At 44.2% G+C, this 17,317-nt stretch overlaps 1 protein-coding gene and 1 long non-coding RNA gene across 3 annotated transcripts in view; one reads left to right on the top strand and one right to left on the bottom strand.

Annotated features, from left to right (window-relative positions):
• Positions 1-17,317, top strand: part of BMPER (BMP binding endothelial regulator) — a 176,313-nt gene that overhangs the window by 41,981 nt on the left and 117,015 nt on the right. For both annotated transcript variants that reach the window (XM_081165156.1, XM_081165157.1), the window contains exons 4-6: positions 1,532-1,614; positions 5,367-5,457; positions 6,880-6,962. In XM_081165156.1, the coding sequence (XP_081021282.1) occupies positions 1,532-1,614; positions 5,367-5,457; positions 6,880-6,962 (257 nt within the window). The remainder of the gene's footprint in view (positions 1-1,531; positions 1,615-5,366; positions 5,458-6,879; positions 6,963-17,317) is intronic.
• Positions 1-17,317, bottom strand: part of LOC308570422 — a 204,522-nt gene that overhangs the window by 86,512 nt on the left and 100,693 nt on the right. The gene's annotated exons all lie outside the window — the stretch shown is intronic.

Here is a 17,317-nt window from a genome sequence, read left to right as displayed (position 1 = left end):
GGAGGTGGCAATATGAGGCAGGAAAATATTTCTCCCTATGGAATCTGATTTTTTTAAAAAAAGAATCAATGGTGTTTTTCAAAATGCCCAAGTGTAAGCTGTTCAGAGAACTTTATGTATTGAGGTGGCATACACACATATCATAGGGATGTGGGTGGCACTGTGGGTTAAACCACAGAGCCTAGGACTTGCCGATCAGAAGGTCAGCAGTTCAAATCCCCGCGATGGGGTGAGCTCCCGTTGTTCGGTCCCTGCTCCTGCCAACCTAGCAGTTCGAAAGCACGGCAAAGTGCAAGTAGATAAATAGGTACCACTCCGGCGGGGAGGTAAACGGCGTTTCTGTGTGCTGCTCTGGTTCGCCAGAAGCGGCTTAGTCATGCTGGCCACATGACCCGGAAGCTGTACGCCGGCTCCCTCGGCCTGTAAAGCGAGATGAGCGCCGCAACCCCAGAGTCGGCCACGACTGGACCTAATGGTCAGGGGTCCCTTTACCTTTACACACATATCATAAATAAAATAAATGAAATGAATTAATGTGAATTTACTGTCTCACTAAAAACAAAAGAAATGTTTGAACTGCATGCTCCTTCTTTTTCCTTAATAAAGGACAATGCAGTAGTCTGAAGGTTAGAAGTAAAGGCATAGCCGGTACAAATTGACAAAGTGCACTTGAAATGAAAGTGGTTTGGCCTTCTGTGCTGAGCTTAGAGTACATTGGAATGAAGCCCGTGGTTCCCTCTCCCCTCTGATTTAATCCAGAAGGTTTCTTCTCCATCTGGAAGATAAATAGTATGAATGGTCTTAATGCTTGATTATGGTGTAATGAGCAGGATGGAAAGCAAGGCCTTCGCAGATATCTCTGAATGTGAGGAATTCAGTAATTGCTACTTTCCGTGCCAAATATGCTCTGTGCTCAGTCATGTAGCAGGTGGAATTCTACCTGGCTGAATAAACTTGCCAAAGTGGAAGACATTTACCATTCAGGCGGTTTTCTGAAGAGTTCTGCATTAAGCGGTTTAAGACAGTACTTCTCTGCGGTTGCAACTCTCTTGAACAGAGAACAGGACTGGGAGACGGAATATGAGGCTTGGAAAAATGCGCAAAAACGTTCTTGCTGTTTTCATGGGCAATGCCTTTTATTTTAGTAACGGCACATTACAAAAATACTACTCCACTTTCCCCTTTAGTCTCCTCATTATCTAATACCTAAAAAGAGGTAATTACTATAGCTCATCCAAACCACCATTGGCTCACACCCCTTTCTTAGGTTTAGATATCAGCCAGCCTGCAAGTTTTCAGTTGTATTTTCTGAACCACGAGGATGAAAAACTTGCTTTATTTTCTAAGTGGTAACATTTTTGTAGAATGCAAATTGTGCCTCCGATAACAGAATTTCCGTGGAATGCTATACCTCAAGAAATGTAGAAATTAGACAGCCCTTGAAGGAATGTGGTGGTTTTTACTGGGTGGGTGTGGATTAGTAAAATAAAAAGAACTGCTCTACTCATTTAATTTTTCATTTTCCTTCTAGGTTGCAGTTTTGAAGGAAAATCATATAACAGCTCACAGTCATGGCAGGTCCCGGACAAACCATGTATCATGAATCAGTGTCAGGTAAGGAATAGAACTCAAGGATTTTGTTTTTTAAATCTCAATTTAAAAAATCTAAATCTCAAGAAAGGGAAAGACCGTGTTGATTCATAAAGTGAAATTATCATGGGTTGGGAATTAAATGAAGACTCTGGAGGTAAGTAAAGAATGGAAGGCACCATTGGTATATGGGCATTGCTGTATATAGTCGATTGCTCGGACATTTGCCTATGAAAATAGCAAGAAAATGAAGATCTCCCCAAGGAAAGATTCAGGGCCTTCTGTGAAAGCACTTTTAGACAGAGCAATGGATTCAAGATGTTAAAGGAGTGGGGTTCTGAAAGTCTGAAATGTTTATATTAAATATGAAACTAGCCTTAGGCTACCCCCAAATTGTAACATGGTATGTATAAATGTTACTTGTCCCAAATTCCGTCTATGTCGTGTGTAGCAGAAGCCAAACAGTATATCTTTAGTACTTGGGCTTTGTTTGAACGTACATTTGGTGGATACAGAACAGTGAAATGCATGCCAGGCTCCCAGGCTTCATTAGATTTAGGTAGGATCCGAAGTGCGTATCGGAGGCCAACATACTGCAGCTCAGTCTGGACAAGGCAGAGGGTAGGGTTGCATGTCTGCCCTGTATGGTGGGTTGTTCAGCCTGTTCTGGGTGGGGTTGCATTTGCCCTAAAGGATCAGTTTTTCAGTCTGGAGGGAGACGTGTCTTCTTGGAACTGGCCTTGTCTTTGGAGGTCCAAGTGCCATTGTGGCACGAAGCATGCTTCTCCAGCTAAGGCTAGTGTGCCAGCTGTGACCGCTTCTGGATAGGGAATGTGTGTGAATGATGAATGCTAGAAGGATGCTGGAATGAAGTTACATGGTTTTAGCAGAAATGTCATAAAGAACTAAGTAAAAATGGATTGTTAATGGGCCGAAGTGTAAAATTTAAGGTCAGATTGTGTTAAGGTAAATTATAGAACAAAAATTGAGAAAAATGGAAAGGATTTGCTGAAATATCTAATTGAATTAGAATACAAAAAAGGGAGGTGTGAGGAGGTCGATGAAACAAGTAAATGAAAGACAAAGATATGGAAATACTGGATGTGTTTTTAAATGTTTTTGTTTTTAAATATTTTTTTATTGTTTTGCTATATTGTTTTTTATTTTACTTTTTATTTTTTGATGTATTGTAACTTTTTATTGTCTCCCCCCCTTTTTTCTGTAAATGTTAAACTTTTAATAAATATCTTTAAAAAAAAAAAAAGGGAATGTGTGTGAATGAGTTGTGTGGCTATCCATGCTCTGGCAGGATCCTGCTTTCATTACAGGAACACACTGTGTGCGGAGCAGGTTTGGAGGACTGTTTGGACTCAGGGACTGCATTCTTTCATATGAGCCTGCCCATGCATTAAGTTCCACTGCTATCGGAAAATGGCGACCGGGGATATGCCTTTTCTGTGGTGGTTACTTGGGTTCTCTTTCGCCAGGGACAAGCACTGAATCTCCTGTTTCGTCAATTGAAGAAGGGTTGAGCCCTCACCCTTTTTATTCTCCCAGGCCTTTTATTTCTTTAATTTTAAACTCTGCCTGTCAGGGAACTAGTAGTAGATAGGTAGCCGTGTTGGTCTGCCATAGTCAAAATAAAAAAATTCCTTCCAGTAGCACCTTAAAGACCAACTAAGTTAGTTCTTGGTATGAGCTTTCGTGTGCATGCACACTTCTTCAGATACACACAGGGAACTGACATCGGAGAGAGAGGCGAAGGGGAGGCTCCCAGATGATGCTGGCGAAGGACCCAGCAGCAGGGGGAGAAACAGCTCAGTAGAGGGGGAAGCCAATCAGCGCAACACCAGGGATAAAGGGAGGCAGACGGGGGAAGTGGAGAGAGGGCTCCAGGACTCTTCACTGGACATCAGTGAGGAGAGCCTAGGTCCTCCGCTACCCACGCCTTCCCTGCGCAGAAGACTCCCGCGCAGTGAGAGGAGGAGGAGACTGGGTGTCAAACAACTTTTATGTTGGAAGAGGTTCAAGAAACGCCCACTGACGGATTCTGCCAGTGACTGAGGCAGCCACCATGAGAAGGGGCTGCGCAGTCAGAAAGTTTTAACAAGGCAAATTAACCGAGAAAGGCATCAGTTTATGCACGAGTAATTCATACCCATTACACTGCCTTTTCCTGGCCAACTTCCTGCTCTTTTGTTTGGTTAAAAATGTGTTTAACTCTGTTGTTGTTGATTTGATTTCATACTGGGAGCCGCTCTGAGAATTTTTATATTGGAGAACAAGATATCAAATATCCATTTTGAAACCTTTTTTTTTAAAAGGAGGCTAGATCTTGAGGTCAGGCGCTCATGTCACATGAGATGTGTGGCCGTGGCCACAAAAGACAACTGTGCAATTCATCCCCTGTCTGCCATGCCTGTGGTAACATGCCCATATCCTGATCGCACTGAGTCGGGCCTTTCCCTGTCTCCCCATGTAATCATAGGCTGCCACTTGTGGACAAGAAAACCCGCAACACCGTGACATCGGGATATGAATAAGTTGTCCCAGGCATTCTATGGGGAGAGGGAGGAATTAAATGCACACTTGTGGTTTACATGAAATGCAAGGTTGCTCTTGGGGTGTGTAGTTCTTGCCTGAGTATGCTTGTCATTTTCAGGGCCCAAATGCAGAAATGGGTCATTCTGCTTCCATTTAAAGCACTCAGATTTGGAATTTGTTTTTTAAAAGTGCCTCTCTTTCTCTGTGCTTAGGAATGCAGATAGATCCATCAGAAAAGAGCAACCTGTGCACAGAGATCCTGTCATCCTGTCATTTTATTTACCAGGATTTTGACTTCTGGAGCAAGGAGTGCAGGAAGTGATCATTTACTAGACCCCTATCAGCAGAAGCATCAGAGATAAGAGGCTTCCATTCCACAGGAGGAGAACCTTTTATCTCTTTTCATAAGCCCCTTTCCTCCAAGGAAGTAGGGTGGGAGGAATGTCTTTATCAGGTCTGTTGCAATCAAAGCGTTATTTTAACGTTTCCTGTGTCTTAAAGGCTTTTGAGAAGAGTGGCATCATTTTTTCCTCTCAAGAAGGTTTCTTGGTTTCCTACCTTATAGCTGAATCTAGCAAGTGGAGTTAGGAAGACTCAAGTACTATTTTACTTTTGGATTAATCTCAGTTTGGACCATTGTACAGAGAGACAACGACAACCACAGCAACTGTTTTTTTGCAAGGTGTCCCTGAGCACACTCTGAATATCAGATGTGATCTGCAACTCATCCCAATTCCAGCCCTTGCCCAGTGGTCCACATTTAATGAGCTTTGCAAATAAAAAAAAATAAACATCATTGAATGCTTCCCATCTCGATCATAGCTCTACCCCTTTGTCATCAAACAACAGTGCTATTTTTTGAAAATGCAAAAATCCAGCATAAGTTGATGTGACAAAGTGTCACCTCAGGTTGGCTAGGCCACTGTGCGCTTTAGTGATGTTAAAGAGCACCTCTCCTATTTATGAGTATGTATGAATGCTGTCATATAGGAAAGTAATTTTTAAGTGTAGCTGCATTACAGAGATGTGAAGTACAAAATCTGATTTGAATTATGTATGCTAAAAATGCCTTAAGATTCTGATCATTCTATTAATTTGTTAACATTATGGTCATTGTGCAAATTGCTTATATAATATGTTATCTATTTCTGTACCTCCCTTCCATGTGTACTCTGTGCTTTACTTTAATTTTTGGATTGTAAATAATTGTTGGTTTGTTGTGCTCTTGACAGGAAGGAGTGATAACAGAATCTGAGATTCACTGCATTGTTCATTGCAAAAACCCTTTGAAGCAGCCAGGAATGTGCTGCCCCACATGTCCAGGTAAGGTTTCAAAGAGACAGTGGTATACAAATCTAAAATGCATTACATTCTGTGGGTCAGTTTTTAAGGAATACAAGGCTCAGAATCCAGAGCCCTGGTCCATCTTGCTAAGGGTTGTGGTCTCTGACTGCCTGTGAGAAGCCTTCCAGGGCCTCAGTTAGCTCCGAGGGTTGGCATTGTTGGGCGTCTGCCACAGCCCACAACCCTGCGGTTGGCTCACTGTGGTGGACTGCTGCTAATTTATGCAGTTACTGTTTTATGACTATAGAAAAACTAAACCAATTGGGAATAAACAGAATCAAAATCTACCCCTCTCCTCACATCTGTACAAATAAAAGATACGTCTGCAGATCCTGCCTCACTGAAAAGGGATCACAAATGCTTGAAAACCCTCCAAAGGGCCGAAAACCTCAGGGAAAAAAGGAAACATTTTGCCTTGTGCTTAAATATAGATAAAGATGGGGCCAGGTGAGCTTTCTTGGGGAGAGTATTCCACAGGTTTGGAGCCATCCTCTGGACCTCTCATGCAGGGGTCATGTGGAGAAGGGCCTTGGATGCTGATTGCAGGGTCCAGATCCGTTCATATGGGGAGAGGCGGTCATTGAGGTGTTGTGGTCCTGAGCTGCATAAGACTCTGTGGGTCAGAACTAGCTGCCAATTCACACACCCCTCCTCTTGCCTTGAGGGTGGTTTTATGGGTTGCGGTCATAGGAAGAGCAGAAGTGAATAGACAGCTGACACTGGCAATGAGGAGGGAAGCCCACTCATGGAAGGAAGGGTCCACTCAGATCATTGTTTCAAAGCCCCACACTGAACATGGAGTTGGTACTGGCTATCTCTGTGTTTGCGCCTTTCCTGGCACCACACTTTCCCCCATTGTTGTTGCTGTAAAACATTAGTTTATATGCAAAGCAGGCATTAATAATAATAAAAATTTTTGTCCACAAACAATCTCTACCTCATCTCTAGGGTATCACATTGATTTCTTCTTCAGTGTTCACGATGGCTGTTTGGTTTCCGCATGATATAATCAATACATAATTGTGGTACTCAGTTAGGATTACAGAGTTCAATTTTTCTTTTCATGTTTGTTAAAATCCAAATTCCTACGATGTACAACACATTACTATGAACTCCGTACTTAATGCATTTTAATTAAGTTCCTCGACCTTTGTGGTTATGAAAATAAGATTTAAAATGATAATGTGGTGTGCCCTAAAGGCTTGGAAATGAAAAGGCAATTAAGAGGAATTCCCATACGTGCTCGTGTTATTTTAGATAATGATTTTATCCGAAACTACTATTTGCAAACAGTTTGGGCTACTAGTACTTTTCACACATTGCATTTATATTGCAGCTCAACTGCAAGAGAGATCTTATGCAGATATGAGCCAAACTTCTTTTCTCTTTTTTTCCACCCAGGTTGTACATTTGAAGGTAGACATTACCGTGAAGGTGAGGAATTTCAGCCTGAAGGGAACAAATGCGTCACGTGTGCTTGCGTTGTAAGTTTTTAACTTTGTATCAATGCACATGATAATATAACAGCATTATATTAAATGAAGTGGAACTCAGATTCTGGTAGCAAAAGCATTCCTTGAACATTTGTGGCATAATTTGAGTTTTCTGTTTAGAGCAGACATCGCTTGGTAGATAAAGAACTGAATTCGGTGGTTCAAATTATTGGTTGGTTTAGGAATTCAGGCTTGGCTTTTCCTGGCATAAACGGTATTTGAATATTTGCCAGTTGGCATGTCGCTTCTCTATTCCTCTTCCTGCCCCCACCCCATCAGTCAGTTGGTGCTCCATGGAATTGTGCACAACAACAAAAGTTTGTCAAGTTCCATACATGTCAAAAGTTGCTTATGATGGTAAAACATTTGTTTTTTTAAAAAATACAGAATATACTGGAATCATTTGCTTTCTAGAAAGCAGAACCAACTTAATAGTTGACCAACCCTCATATAGTACTTGCTAATTTGAGATTTGGTTCTACACAAGCCTCTGTATTAGGGACGATTCAGTTCTCCAAGGAGTGTGTGTTGCTATACAAACTGGCATGCTTCCATGTGGTCAGGCACCATAAAAAAATTGGAACCATCCAGCAGAAAGAACTGGCATAGCTGTGCATGATGTGTGTACCAAATTATGCACATGTTAACATATGAAACCCAAAAGAGAGATACTGTGTAGCATTACAGGGTGGAATGTATTCATGTCTTATAACATGAAAACAGTTTTTCTCTTCCTTATGAGTGAAACTGTGAGTGAATTTGTTACAAAACCTAGATTAAAATTTGGTAGGGCCAAATTCCTTTTGTTGGCAAGTTGTTTCAAGTCTGCTATGCACGTTAGTTGAGGTGGTGTGTGAAATACCTCTCCACGTGATTGAGGACAGGTTGCCTGGTTATACACCACTGTTGAGATGCCTACTTATATCAAACGTACATGTAATGTGTATGGGTTGCTCGTGCGTAAGTTGCCGCCTCTCCAGGCTTTGTTGCCTTGCTAAACCTTTCAGTCTGGGCAGCCCTTCACTTCGTGGCTGCCTCAGTCGCTAGCAGTATCCGTCAGTGGGCGTTTCTTAAATCTTTTCCAACATAAAAGCTGTTTGACACCCAGTCTCCTCCTACTCTCTCTGCGCGGAAGTCTTCTGCGCAGGGTGGGTGTGGGTAGCGGAGGACCCGTGCTCTCCCCGCTGGTGTCCGGTGAAGAGTCCTGGAGCCCTCTTGCCGATTCCCCCATCAGCCCCTCTATATCCCTGGTGTTGCGCTGATTTGCTTCCCCATCTGCGGAGCTGCCTCTCTCCCTGCTGGGCCCTTCTCCAGCATCATTTGAGAGCCTTCCCTCCGCCTCTAGCACCGATGTCAGTTCCCTGACAGTACATTTAAAATTTGCTTTACAAATGCAGAAAGTGCAAAAAGTGTGTATAATTGCTTGGGTGATAAAACGCCATTATAGTCAAGAAAATGACAAGCACAAACAGGATGTAGATTTCAGTCCTATTCCTTACCAGGGAACAACCTCTTGTTGAACTCAACAACACGTACTTTTGAGTAGATGCAGATAGGATTGCACTGACCAAGCTCAGACTCGGTTGTAATATGTCCCATGTATGATGGTCTTAAACTTAGATGAACATGCTGTGCACTAATATTTTACTAGGAAGCAGTGGGTCTGGAAGTGATGCACACTTTCAGTCATTAAGTGTGCCTAACTCAGTGCTTTGCAGGTTCAAGATCTGAAAACCCCCAGTGAAAAGAACTGATGAAGTAGATCCATGGCAAAAGACCTTGGTGAACTCATGTTAATGGGAGTAGATGGGCTAAGTCAATACAAGGCAGCTAGTTTTATATTCCGTATTCTACAGTGGTCTGAGATTTCTTGAAATCTGATTTGTTTCAGATTATTCCAACTGGTTTGACTTAAGTGCCTTTAGGAGGGTTATCCCTGGGTGATAGCTGGCACAGGCTAAAGAAGAAGCACCCTATAACCCCTTTTTTAATTGGCAGCTTTGCACATGGCACAGACATGTTGTGCAACCTGTAGGATCTGGGCCCCGGTGGCTTCAATTAATCATTCAGCACGTTTGGCATAGCTGAAGTCAGATTGGCTGTGCATGCTTGCCTTTGCCTTGGGGTGCAGTTGGCTGTTTCTCTTCTCCAGCGCCTCCTTAACTTCATCAAACAGAAGTTGCACATTGATTAAAATACAATTAATAGGCTGCCAGTTTGTCAGTGTTTCCTTCCCCACCCCTTCCGTTCCGACCCAGAGGACTAGGACTAGGTGTGGGTTAGTGGAAAGAAATCTCTCAGCAAACCGAAGAGCAGTGCAGCCCTCTTCCTCCAAGCCTTCTTCATTCCTGTTTTCTTTACTCCTCCTCATCTGTCTCACCTGCTTATTTGCCTTTGAATAAGGGTCATACCTGTGCAAACTCAACATGAGCTGTGCAGCCATCACGAAGAATTCTTGCAGAAGTTTGCTGCCTGTGCTCTGGAGTGTCCTCCCCACCCAACCCCTTGAAAAAGAGAAGAAGATTGCGGCAGCAAATTTCTTATCAGAGATGTAGGGCGGATGTCTGTTTTCAGATACCTATCTAGTCATGCGATAGTATGGGAACTGGCTTGTGAGTGATATGCTGCAACATGTGAGCACTTTATTAGATGAAAGGTATTTTTCCCCACCCCTAATTAGATTTCCACTGTGATTTCAGATGCTAGTCATTCGGCATGACTCCTGTAAGGGAGGAAGAACCAAAGTGCGGAGGAGGGAGACCAAAGATACATCTCTGCAAGGGTTCCCCTCCCCTTCGGTTTTGGCAATAGGGAGATAGGTGGAAAAACACAAGGCTGTTTAATTTAACTAAAAATTCCCATTCCCAGGAATGTCTGTGACAGTCAGCACTTGGAATAGTACAGCAGCTTAATTAGAATACAGAAGGAAAAATGTTTCTGAAAGCTAAATTCATTTTAATACAGCTGTGCCACCTGTTTGCTCACTTGGGGCCAGAAGCTATACGTTCCAGGGGAACAGTGTAAGTGCAAACTGCTCCCTGCCCACCTGTGATTTCACCGCATTATTTCATGCATCTTCCATGCTAGGATTAACAGCTAGTTCCACCCTACGCTCTTGTTCCCTTATACAGATTCAGACCACCCGTCCGTGTTGCTCGGTATTGATTGCAATGGCTGCAGTGACCCTTCAGGGTTTCAGACATGAGTCTTTCCCAGCTGGGACCTTTTGTATGCAAAACGCATACTCCTTAGCCTCCCCTTTCTTTCTGTCTTTTGGCCTTAGTGGGCCAGTGGCTTGGGGGCTAGAAAACAGAGAGGAACCAAGGCACACAGGCATTGCTGTTCTGCCACTCCCAACATTAAAAGGTTAGAGCAGGAGTGCTATGCCTGCACTCCAATGGCAGTTGATACATCGGCCCAATATGTCACCCATAAAATGAGAAGCCTTCTGCAGTCATTACGCTCTGAAGAGGGAAGCATGGGTAGAAGGGGGCTGTGGGGACTTGTGTCTTGCGCCACTGATGAAGCCGTGCGACTCCTCCTGCCCCTACAACGTATCTGCAGAGACTTTCTGCCCAAATGGAAGCCCTGATTGAAATGGCCTGAGGAGAGATTTAGTGCTATGGCAGCCAAGCAGGTGATAACCAGACTTTGGAAAACAACCTCTTACAGAGCATACGGAGTCTGGTATGTTTCGGTGATGAAAAAATCTGCACACCAAGTTAAGGCGAGCAGAGGTCACAGTACAGAGACTGCTACAGTGGTACCTCTGGTTAAGAACTTAATTCGTTCTGGAGGTCTGTTCTTAACCTGAAACTGTTCTTAACCTGAGGTACCACTTTAGCTAATGGGGCCTCCTGCTGCCACCATGCCGCCGGAGCACGATTTCTGTTCTCATCCTAAAGCAAAGTTCTTAACCTGAAGCACTATTTCTGGGTTAGCAGAATCTGTAACCTGAAGCATCTGTAACCTGAAGCGTCTGTAACCCGAGGTACCACTGTACTGGCTTTGTAGCCATTTGATGCAATGGCTTGGGTGTCTGTCTGTGGCAAGTCACCTGTGAATTGTATCTCTGCTCCAGAGTAAATTTCGCACCTCACCATGCTAATCATCCTGAGTGAATGAGAATCCTAGTGAATGAGGTCTTGGGCTTATTAACATAATGACCAGTGATCCTTCTTTTCCCTGTTCCTATCTGTACTCACATTCTCTGTCTCCCAACCCCATATTGTTCCATTTTCACATGCCCGCAGTACGCCTTCTGCAGAGCCCACAGCTTTGGTGGCTTCCCCTTTGCTCAGCAGAAGCCGGACTAAAATGCTTTGACTTTAGTGCGCCAAGGTTTAGTGTCCATATGTTGGATACAAGTTGCTGGCTGTTACTGATCCAGATGGCATCCATTCTTAAGTCAGAGACTTGAAACACATTCTGTTCCATTAACACGTCCACGAGCAATCTCGTCCTTTGGGTGACTTAAGGGCTTCCTGGTAAACATGAAAATGTATGGGCCAGGTCTGGGCATAATTGCCTTTCAGTCAGCGAGCAGCATTTAAATGGCTGGATCTCTCTGGGGAAGTACATTAATGTGTGAAAGAAGGGCAGGGTTATGGGGATCACTTACTGAAGCCCAGCTGTCCTGCTATAATTTATCCATCTAGCATTAATGTGGTAGCGCTTGCTCTAGTGGAGCCAATTTTGCAGAAGCCTTGGCTCGCCCGTCCCCCACCCCCTTCACCTTGAAGCGTTCACTCCATTGATGGACTAGTGGTATTAATCAGGTGTATTCTTCAGTAGCCACACTTGCAAGCGCTCGAGAAGGAGTTTGCCTGCCTATATAATGGAGGAGTCTTGCTGGAACTTTTGGCTTTCACATGTGCTTCCTTGTTGTTGTTGTTTAGTCATTTAGTCGTGTCCGACTCTTCGTGACCCCATGAACCAGAGAACGCCAGGCACTCCTGTCTTCCACTGCCTCCCACAGTTTGGTCAGACTCATGTTTGTAGCTTTGAGAACACTGTCCAACCATCTTGTCCTCTGTTGTCCCCTTCTCCTTGTGCCCTCCATCTTTCCCAACATCAGGGTCTTTTCCAGGGAGTCTTCTCTTCTCATGAGGTGGCCAAAGTATTGGAGCCTCAGCTTGAGGATCTGTCTTTCCTTGTAGCCTATATTAAATAGTCAGGTTCCAATTATCTCATTATTTATTTCCCATTTTGATGTACTGTAATCGTTTAGAAATAATAAAAAGGGGGCAGGCTTGGCAAGAAAGCAGCTCTCATGTAAGGATGGTAACCATGGCAAAGTTTTTTCTTTAACGAGAGTATGCCAAGCCCACAACGGAGCCCTTTTAATTGCAGAGTCTCCCACATACCCATGTTACCGAGACTATAATCTGTATGAGTTCTGGCATGTGAGGTATTTGGAGATAAGAGGTACTGCCATGCTGGGAGAGGAGGCAGAGCTATTGAGTGGCTTCAGAGGAGGACCATTCTAGTTTTAGTCTCCAACCGGGAGTGCGGAAGCAAGGCAAGCAATCAGCTGGCCTATTAAGTGGTGGTGGGTGGGAATATACTTGGTTACTGCTATAAAACAGACTAGGCAAGAGGGGAAAGACAGGTCACCTTTCATCTCTGCAGGAAATATGCAGATGAATATCAGGCAGGTGTCCTGCGAAACAACTGCCTGCCTCATTTCCCATTGGTTTAGCTAAAGGTAAAGGTACCCCTGCCCATACGGGCCAGTCTTGCCAGACTCTAGGGTTGTGCGCTCATCTCACTCTATAGGCCGGGAGCCAGCGCTGTCCGGAGACACTTCCAGGTCACGTGGCCAGCGTGACAAGCTGCATCTGGCGAGCCAGCGCAGCACACGGAACGCCGTTTACCTTCCCGCTATAAAGCGGTCCCTATTTATCTACTTGCACCTGGGGGTGCTTTCGAACTGCTAGGTTGGCAGGCACTGGGACCGAACGATGGGAGCGCACCCCGCTGCGGGGATTCGAACCGCCGACCATGCGATCGGCAAGTCCTAGGCGCTGAGGTTTTACCCACAGCGCCACCCACGTCCCCATTGGTTTAGCTATCACATAGCTAATTATCATACAGTGGTACCTCAGGTTAAGAACTTAAATCGTTCTGGAGGTCCGTTCTTAACCTGAAACTGTTCTTAACCCGAGGTGCCACTTTAGCTAATGGGGCCTCCTGCTGCTGCCGTGCCGCTGCCGTGCAATTTCTGTTCTCATCCTGAAGCAAAGTTATTAACCTGAGGTACTATTTCTGGGTTAGCGGAGTCTGTAACCTGAAGCATCTGTAACCTGAAGCGTCTGTAACCCGAGGTACCACTGTATTTGCATCCCATTCCACCTCCAGCGGCATATGCCAGTGGGGTGTAGTGGTTAAGAGCAGTAGACTCTTAATCTGGTGAACTGGGTTCGTGTCTCCACTCCTCCACATGCAGCTGCTGGGTGACCTTGAGCTAGTCACACTTCTCTGAAGTCTCTCAGCCTCATTCACCTCACAGAGTGTTCGTTGTGGGGGATTGTTAGCCGCTTTGAGACTCCTTAGGGTAGTGATAAAGCGGGGTATCAAATCCAAACTCTTCTTCTTCTTCCTCAGTCTCACTTGTGATAGGGATAGGGAACCTGTACTCCCCACCTCCTGGATACACTTCCCACCATCTTGGACCATTAATCATGCTGGCTCCCATTGCGGGGCGTGAGCAAAGACAACATGTCTTTGCAGTTCCAGCTGAGGTGTCCATGGCACTGCCTTCCCATGCTTCCCATTTCAGTTTATGCAGCCTGTTGATGCGGACGAGACTCTTGCAATTCCTGCTGCCCTTAAACTGGTGGTCGTGTGTCCATGCCTCCTGAGGAAGCTTGTCTTGGATTCTGTGGTTTATAACAACTCCCAGCTGGTTGCAAACACCTCATTCTTGGGTAAGGTGGAGTTTGAGGGTGCACCTGGGTACAACTTTGTTCTTGGAGGCTCAGGTAGGCCTATCAGTGCCTTTGAACAGGTATGGCTGGTACGCCAACTATGACCATTCTTGGACACGGACATGTATTAATTTGGATAAGTTCCTTTATTATTTTTAAGGCCCTTAACATCTTGGGTCCAGGACACCACTCCAAACCTGTTTTTTCTTTCTTTCCAAAGGGAGTGCAGCCCCATCCAGAACATCTTTACCTGGTTCTGTGGATTGCTGCATCCTGTCTAATAGGCTGTCTATAATCCCTTCTTCCTTGAGTATCTCTGCTCAATTTTGAACCCAGTTATTCTGCTTCAGTAGCAGAGGGTATCCCAAATCAGTGAAGAAATCAAGGCATTAATGCCATTTGACTACAGTCAGGCCTTGCTGCTGTTACCTTTCACTCAGCTCCAGTTAGATGGAAATAATTTCAGATGCCCTTCACTTCCTTTGTTGAGGTGATGTGTATTTATATGTATATTGATTTTTCCATAAGGCAGTCTGAAGAAGTTGAATTTCATAAGGTGGGAGGTTGAGCCTAAGGCTTGGGTGAGAACAGGAAACCTAAAAGAATTCCATTCTGGCTTTTGGCAACAACATTATTTTTATCTCCAATTATTCAAAAATTTAAATGAGGTTTTTTTTAATCTTCAGTCATCCAAAAAATATTTTTAGCATTCTCCTCCTTAATAGCAAACTCAGGTGGTGAGTGCTGACAGAAATGGAGGCAAAATGGCACCAATGAAAAAATAGAAGACAGGAATCTGCATGTTTGAGGAGAATGCAAAGATTTTTAAAAAGGTAAAGGGACCCCTGACCATTAGGTCCAGTTGTGACCGACTCTGGGGTTGCGACGCTCATCTTGCTTTATTGGCCGAGGGAGCCGGCGTACAGTTTCCGGGTGATGTGGCCAGCATGACTAAGCCGCTTCCGGCAAACCAGAGCAGCGCACGGAAACGCCGTTTACCTTCCTGCCGGAGCGGTACCTAGTTATCTACTTGCACTTTGACGTGCTTTCAAACTGCTAAGTTGGCAGGAGCAGGGACCGAGCAACGGGAGCTCACCCCGTCGTGGGGATTAGAACTGCCGACCTTCTGATCGGCAAGTCCTAGGCTCTGTGGTTTAACCCACAGCGCCACCCGCATCCCTAGAAGTATCCCTAAAATCCCTAAAGATTTTTAGAAGTATGCAAAATGCCATTAAAAAAACCCTCAATGGGGCAAAACTCCCTAGTGAGGACTGAGCATGCTCAGTAGCCACAGGAAGCCGTGTCATATGGAAAAGAAAACCAGGAGGGATATGGCTGAGTGGGGTGGAATGCCCTGCTTAGAGTTTAACTGCATGTTAGAAAGTGAGAATACACTGCATCAATTTGTTGCAGATTTCACTCTTATCAGAAATGTTTGTGGGGCAAAGGTTATTTTTTAATATGGCCACCCATATGTATAGGAATCATCTGGCTTTCAGCAACAATTAAATTTAGGAGTGAAATCCAAGAGGGGTGGGGAAGCTCCAAAAGATCTCAGTGAGAATTAAATGTGTCAAATGGCCACAGAATGCTGAGCATCTTTAGTGGGGGAGGGTGAGGAGGGGAAAACCAAGGAGAAGTGGAATGGAGTATCCTGGAATAGGACATGGCTGGCTGGCTGGTTGAAACCGTGAACAGAAGTGCTCCACATTGCAGCAAAACAATGGCCTGCTCCCTGTAAAAGCAAACCTAGATGGTGAAATACTGATAAGTTTGGAAGGGGAATGGGGCTCCCCAAAATAAGGAAGTGATTTCTGTAAACTTGAGGGCTTTGCAGGTACATAGAAGTATGGAGGTCTCTAAATTAAATGATTTCCACTAAGTAAGCGTTGAGTAAAAGACAACAGTAGCAGTGCCAGGCAATTCATAGTGAATAGCCAATGGGAAGACAACAAGCCTATAGCCATGTTTGCTCACATTCATCTTCTTCATGGAAAAGGATGTTACACCATAACAAGGTGACCAAGGTCTGTCTTTTTCTTTCCAGATTTTCCTATTTCCTAGTTTATCCTCTTCAGGTTCTTTGCCTTTTCTTCCAGCATGCTCTGAAACCCCCTCTGTCTGCTTCCTGGCTGCTTATTCATCCCACCGTCATTCCTGGAGCTCTTCAGATAGAGTCTGCAGGGGGTCTCGGTCCCAAATCTGATATGACTGTTGAGCATCTGGTCTGAGTCCCACAGAGCCTGATCTGTTTTTCGTTCATCTCCTGGGGCCAATTCTGACACCTGGAACTCTTGACATAAACATGGAAAGATTTCTTGTCTGAGGCTGCAGTCCTTTTCAACATCGAAACTGCTTGGTGAAATCAAGATCTGGTCTGAAATGTCACCATCTCCATTTCTCATTTTCACCAAATCCCACTGAAAACCCTGAACGGTTGTCGTGATAGCAGTGAGGGACCAGGTGCAGGGCAACAAAATGGAATTTCATCCAGTTGGTTACGAGATTTGGGTGATCTAGTTTTGAGTGTTCAGTTCAGGTTGGGCTGAACTCTCTCATAATATAGGTTTACAGTTTGGGGGCTATTTATTTCGGTTTTTGGGCGCCCAGGTTGTGGCAGTAACTAGGTGGGTTGTTGTTTTTTTACTAGCTCCAGTTAATGTGTGCTGTTCTGCTGGAAAAGACAGACATTGCTATGATCATTCATGCTTTAGTAGCTTCTAGATTGGATTACTGTAATGTTCATGGGCAGCCTTGAAGAAATTGATCCAAAAGCTGCTGCCAGTTTTTTTGCCACGGACTGACCAGATGGAAAATATTATTCTGGTTGTGTACAATCTTATTTGGCTTCATATTTGCTTCCAGGCTTAGCTTTGAGCTGGTTCTTACCTGGTACAAACCTTTCACAGATTTTTGTTGTTGTCATTGATGGGATACAGGGTGCAAACTGAACGGGCCTACTGAAAGATGCAGGGAGGGGAGGCTGTGAAGAACTTGAATGGTTTTTTTGGTTTTCATAGGGTGTGCACGCATAAATATTTGGCACAGTTGGTTTGGGAGAAAGTCTTCATAGTGCCCCCAAACTCTTCTTTGCTTCAAGCAAGGAGATTCTGCTTTCATGTGTGCACAGACTTCTTATCTTGATTTTAAATTATCCTTTTTGGACAGATGAACCAATCTTTCCACATCCTTAAGAACTCAAACCAGTTTTTATTATTACTTCTCAGTATCAATGTCGTTATAGCACTGGGGAAAATTCCTTCGTCTACGCCGTGAGCTTGTAAATAGAGTTAAAATATTGTTTTATTTTTTATTCTGGGTTGCATTCTACCTTAAACAGACTACTAAAACAGAATTATATGTAGTATTAAGGGATTAACATGAAAGGAGTGATGAATTTATTCATTAAAAATGTGA

Source organism: Podarcis bocagei (assembly GCF_964188305.1).
Source record: "Podarcis bocagei genome assembly, chromosome: 12".
Taxonomy (NCBI): Eukaryota; Metazoa; Chordata; class Lepidosauria; order Squamata; family Lacertidae; genus Podarcis; species Podarcis bocagei.
Note: the sequence above shows the minus strand (reverse complement) of the source record. Positions and strands in the feature narration are given on the sequence as shown.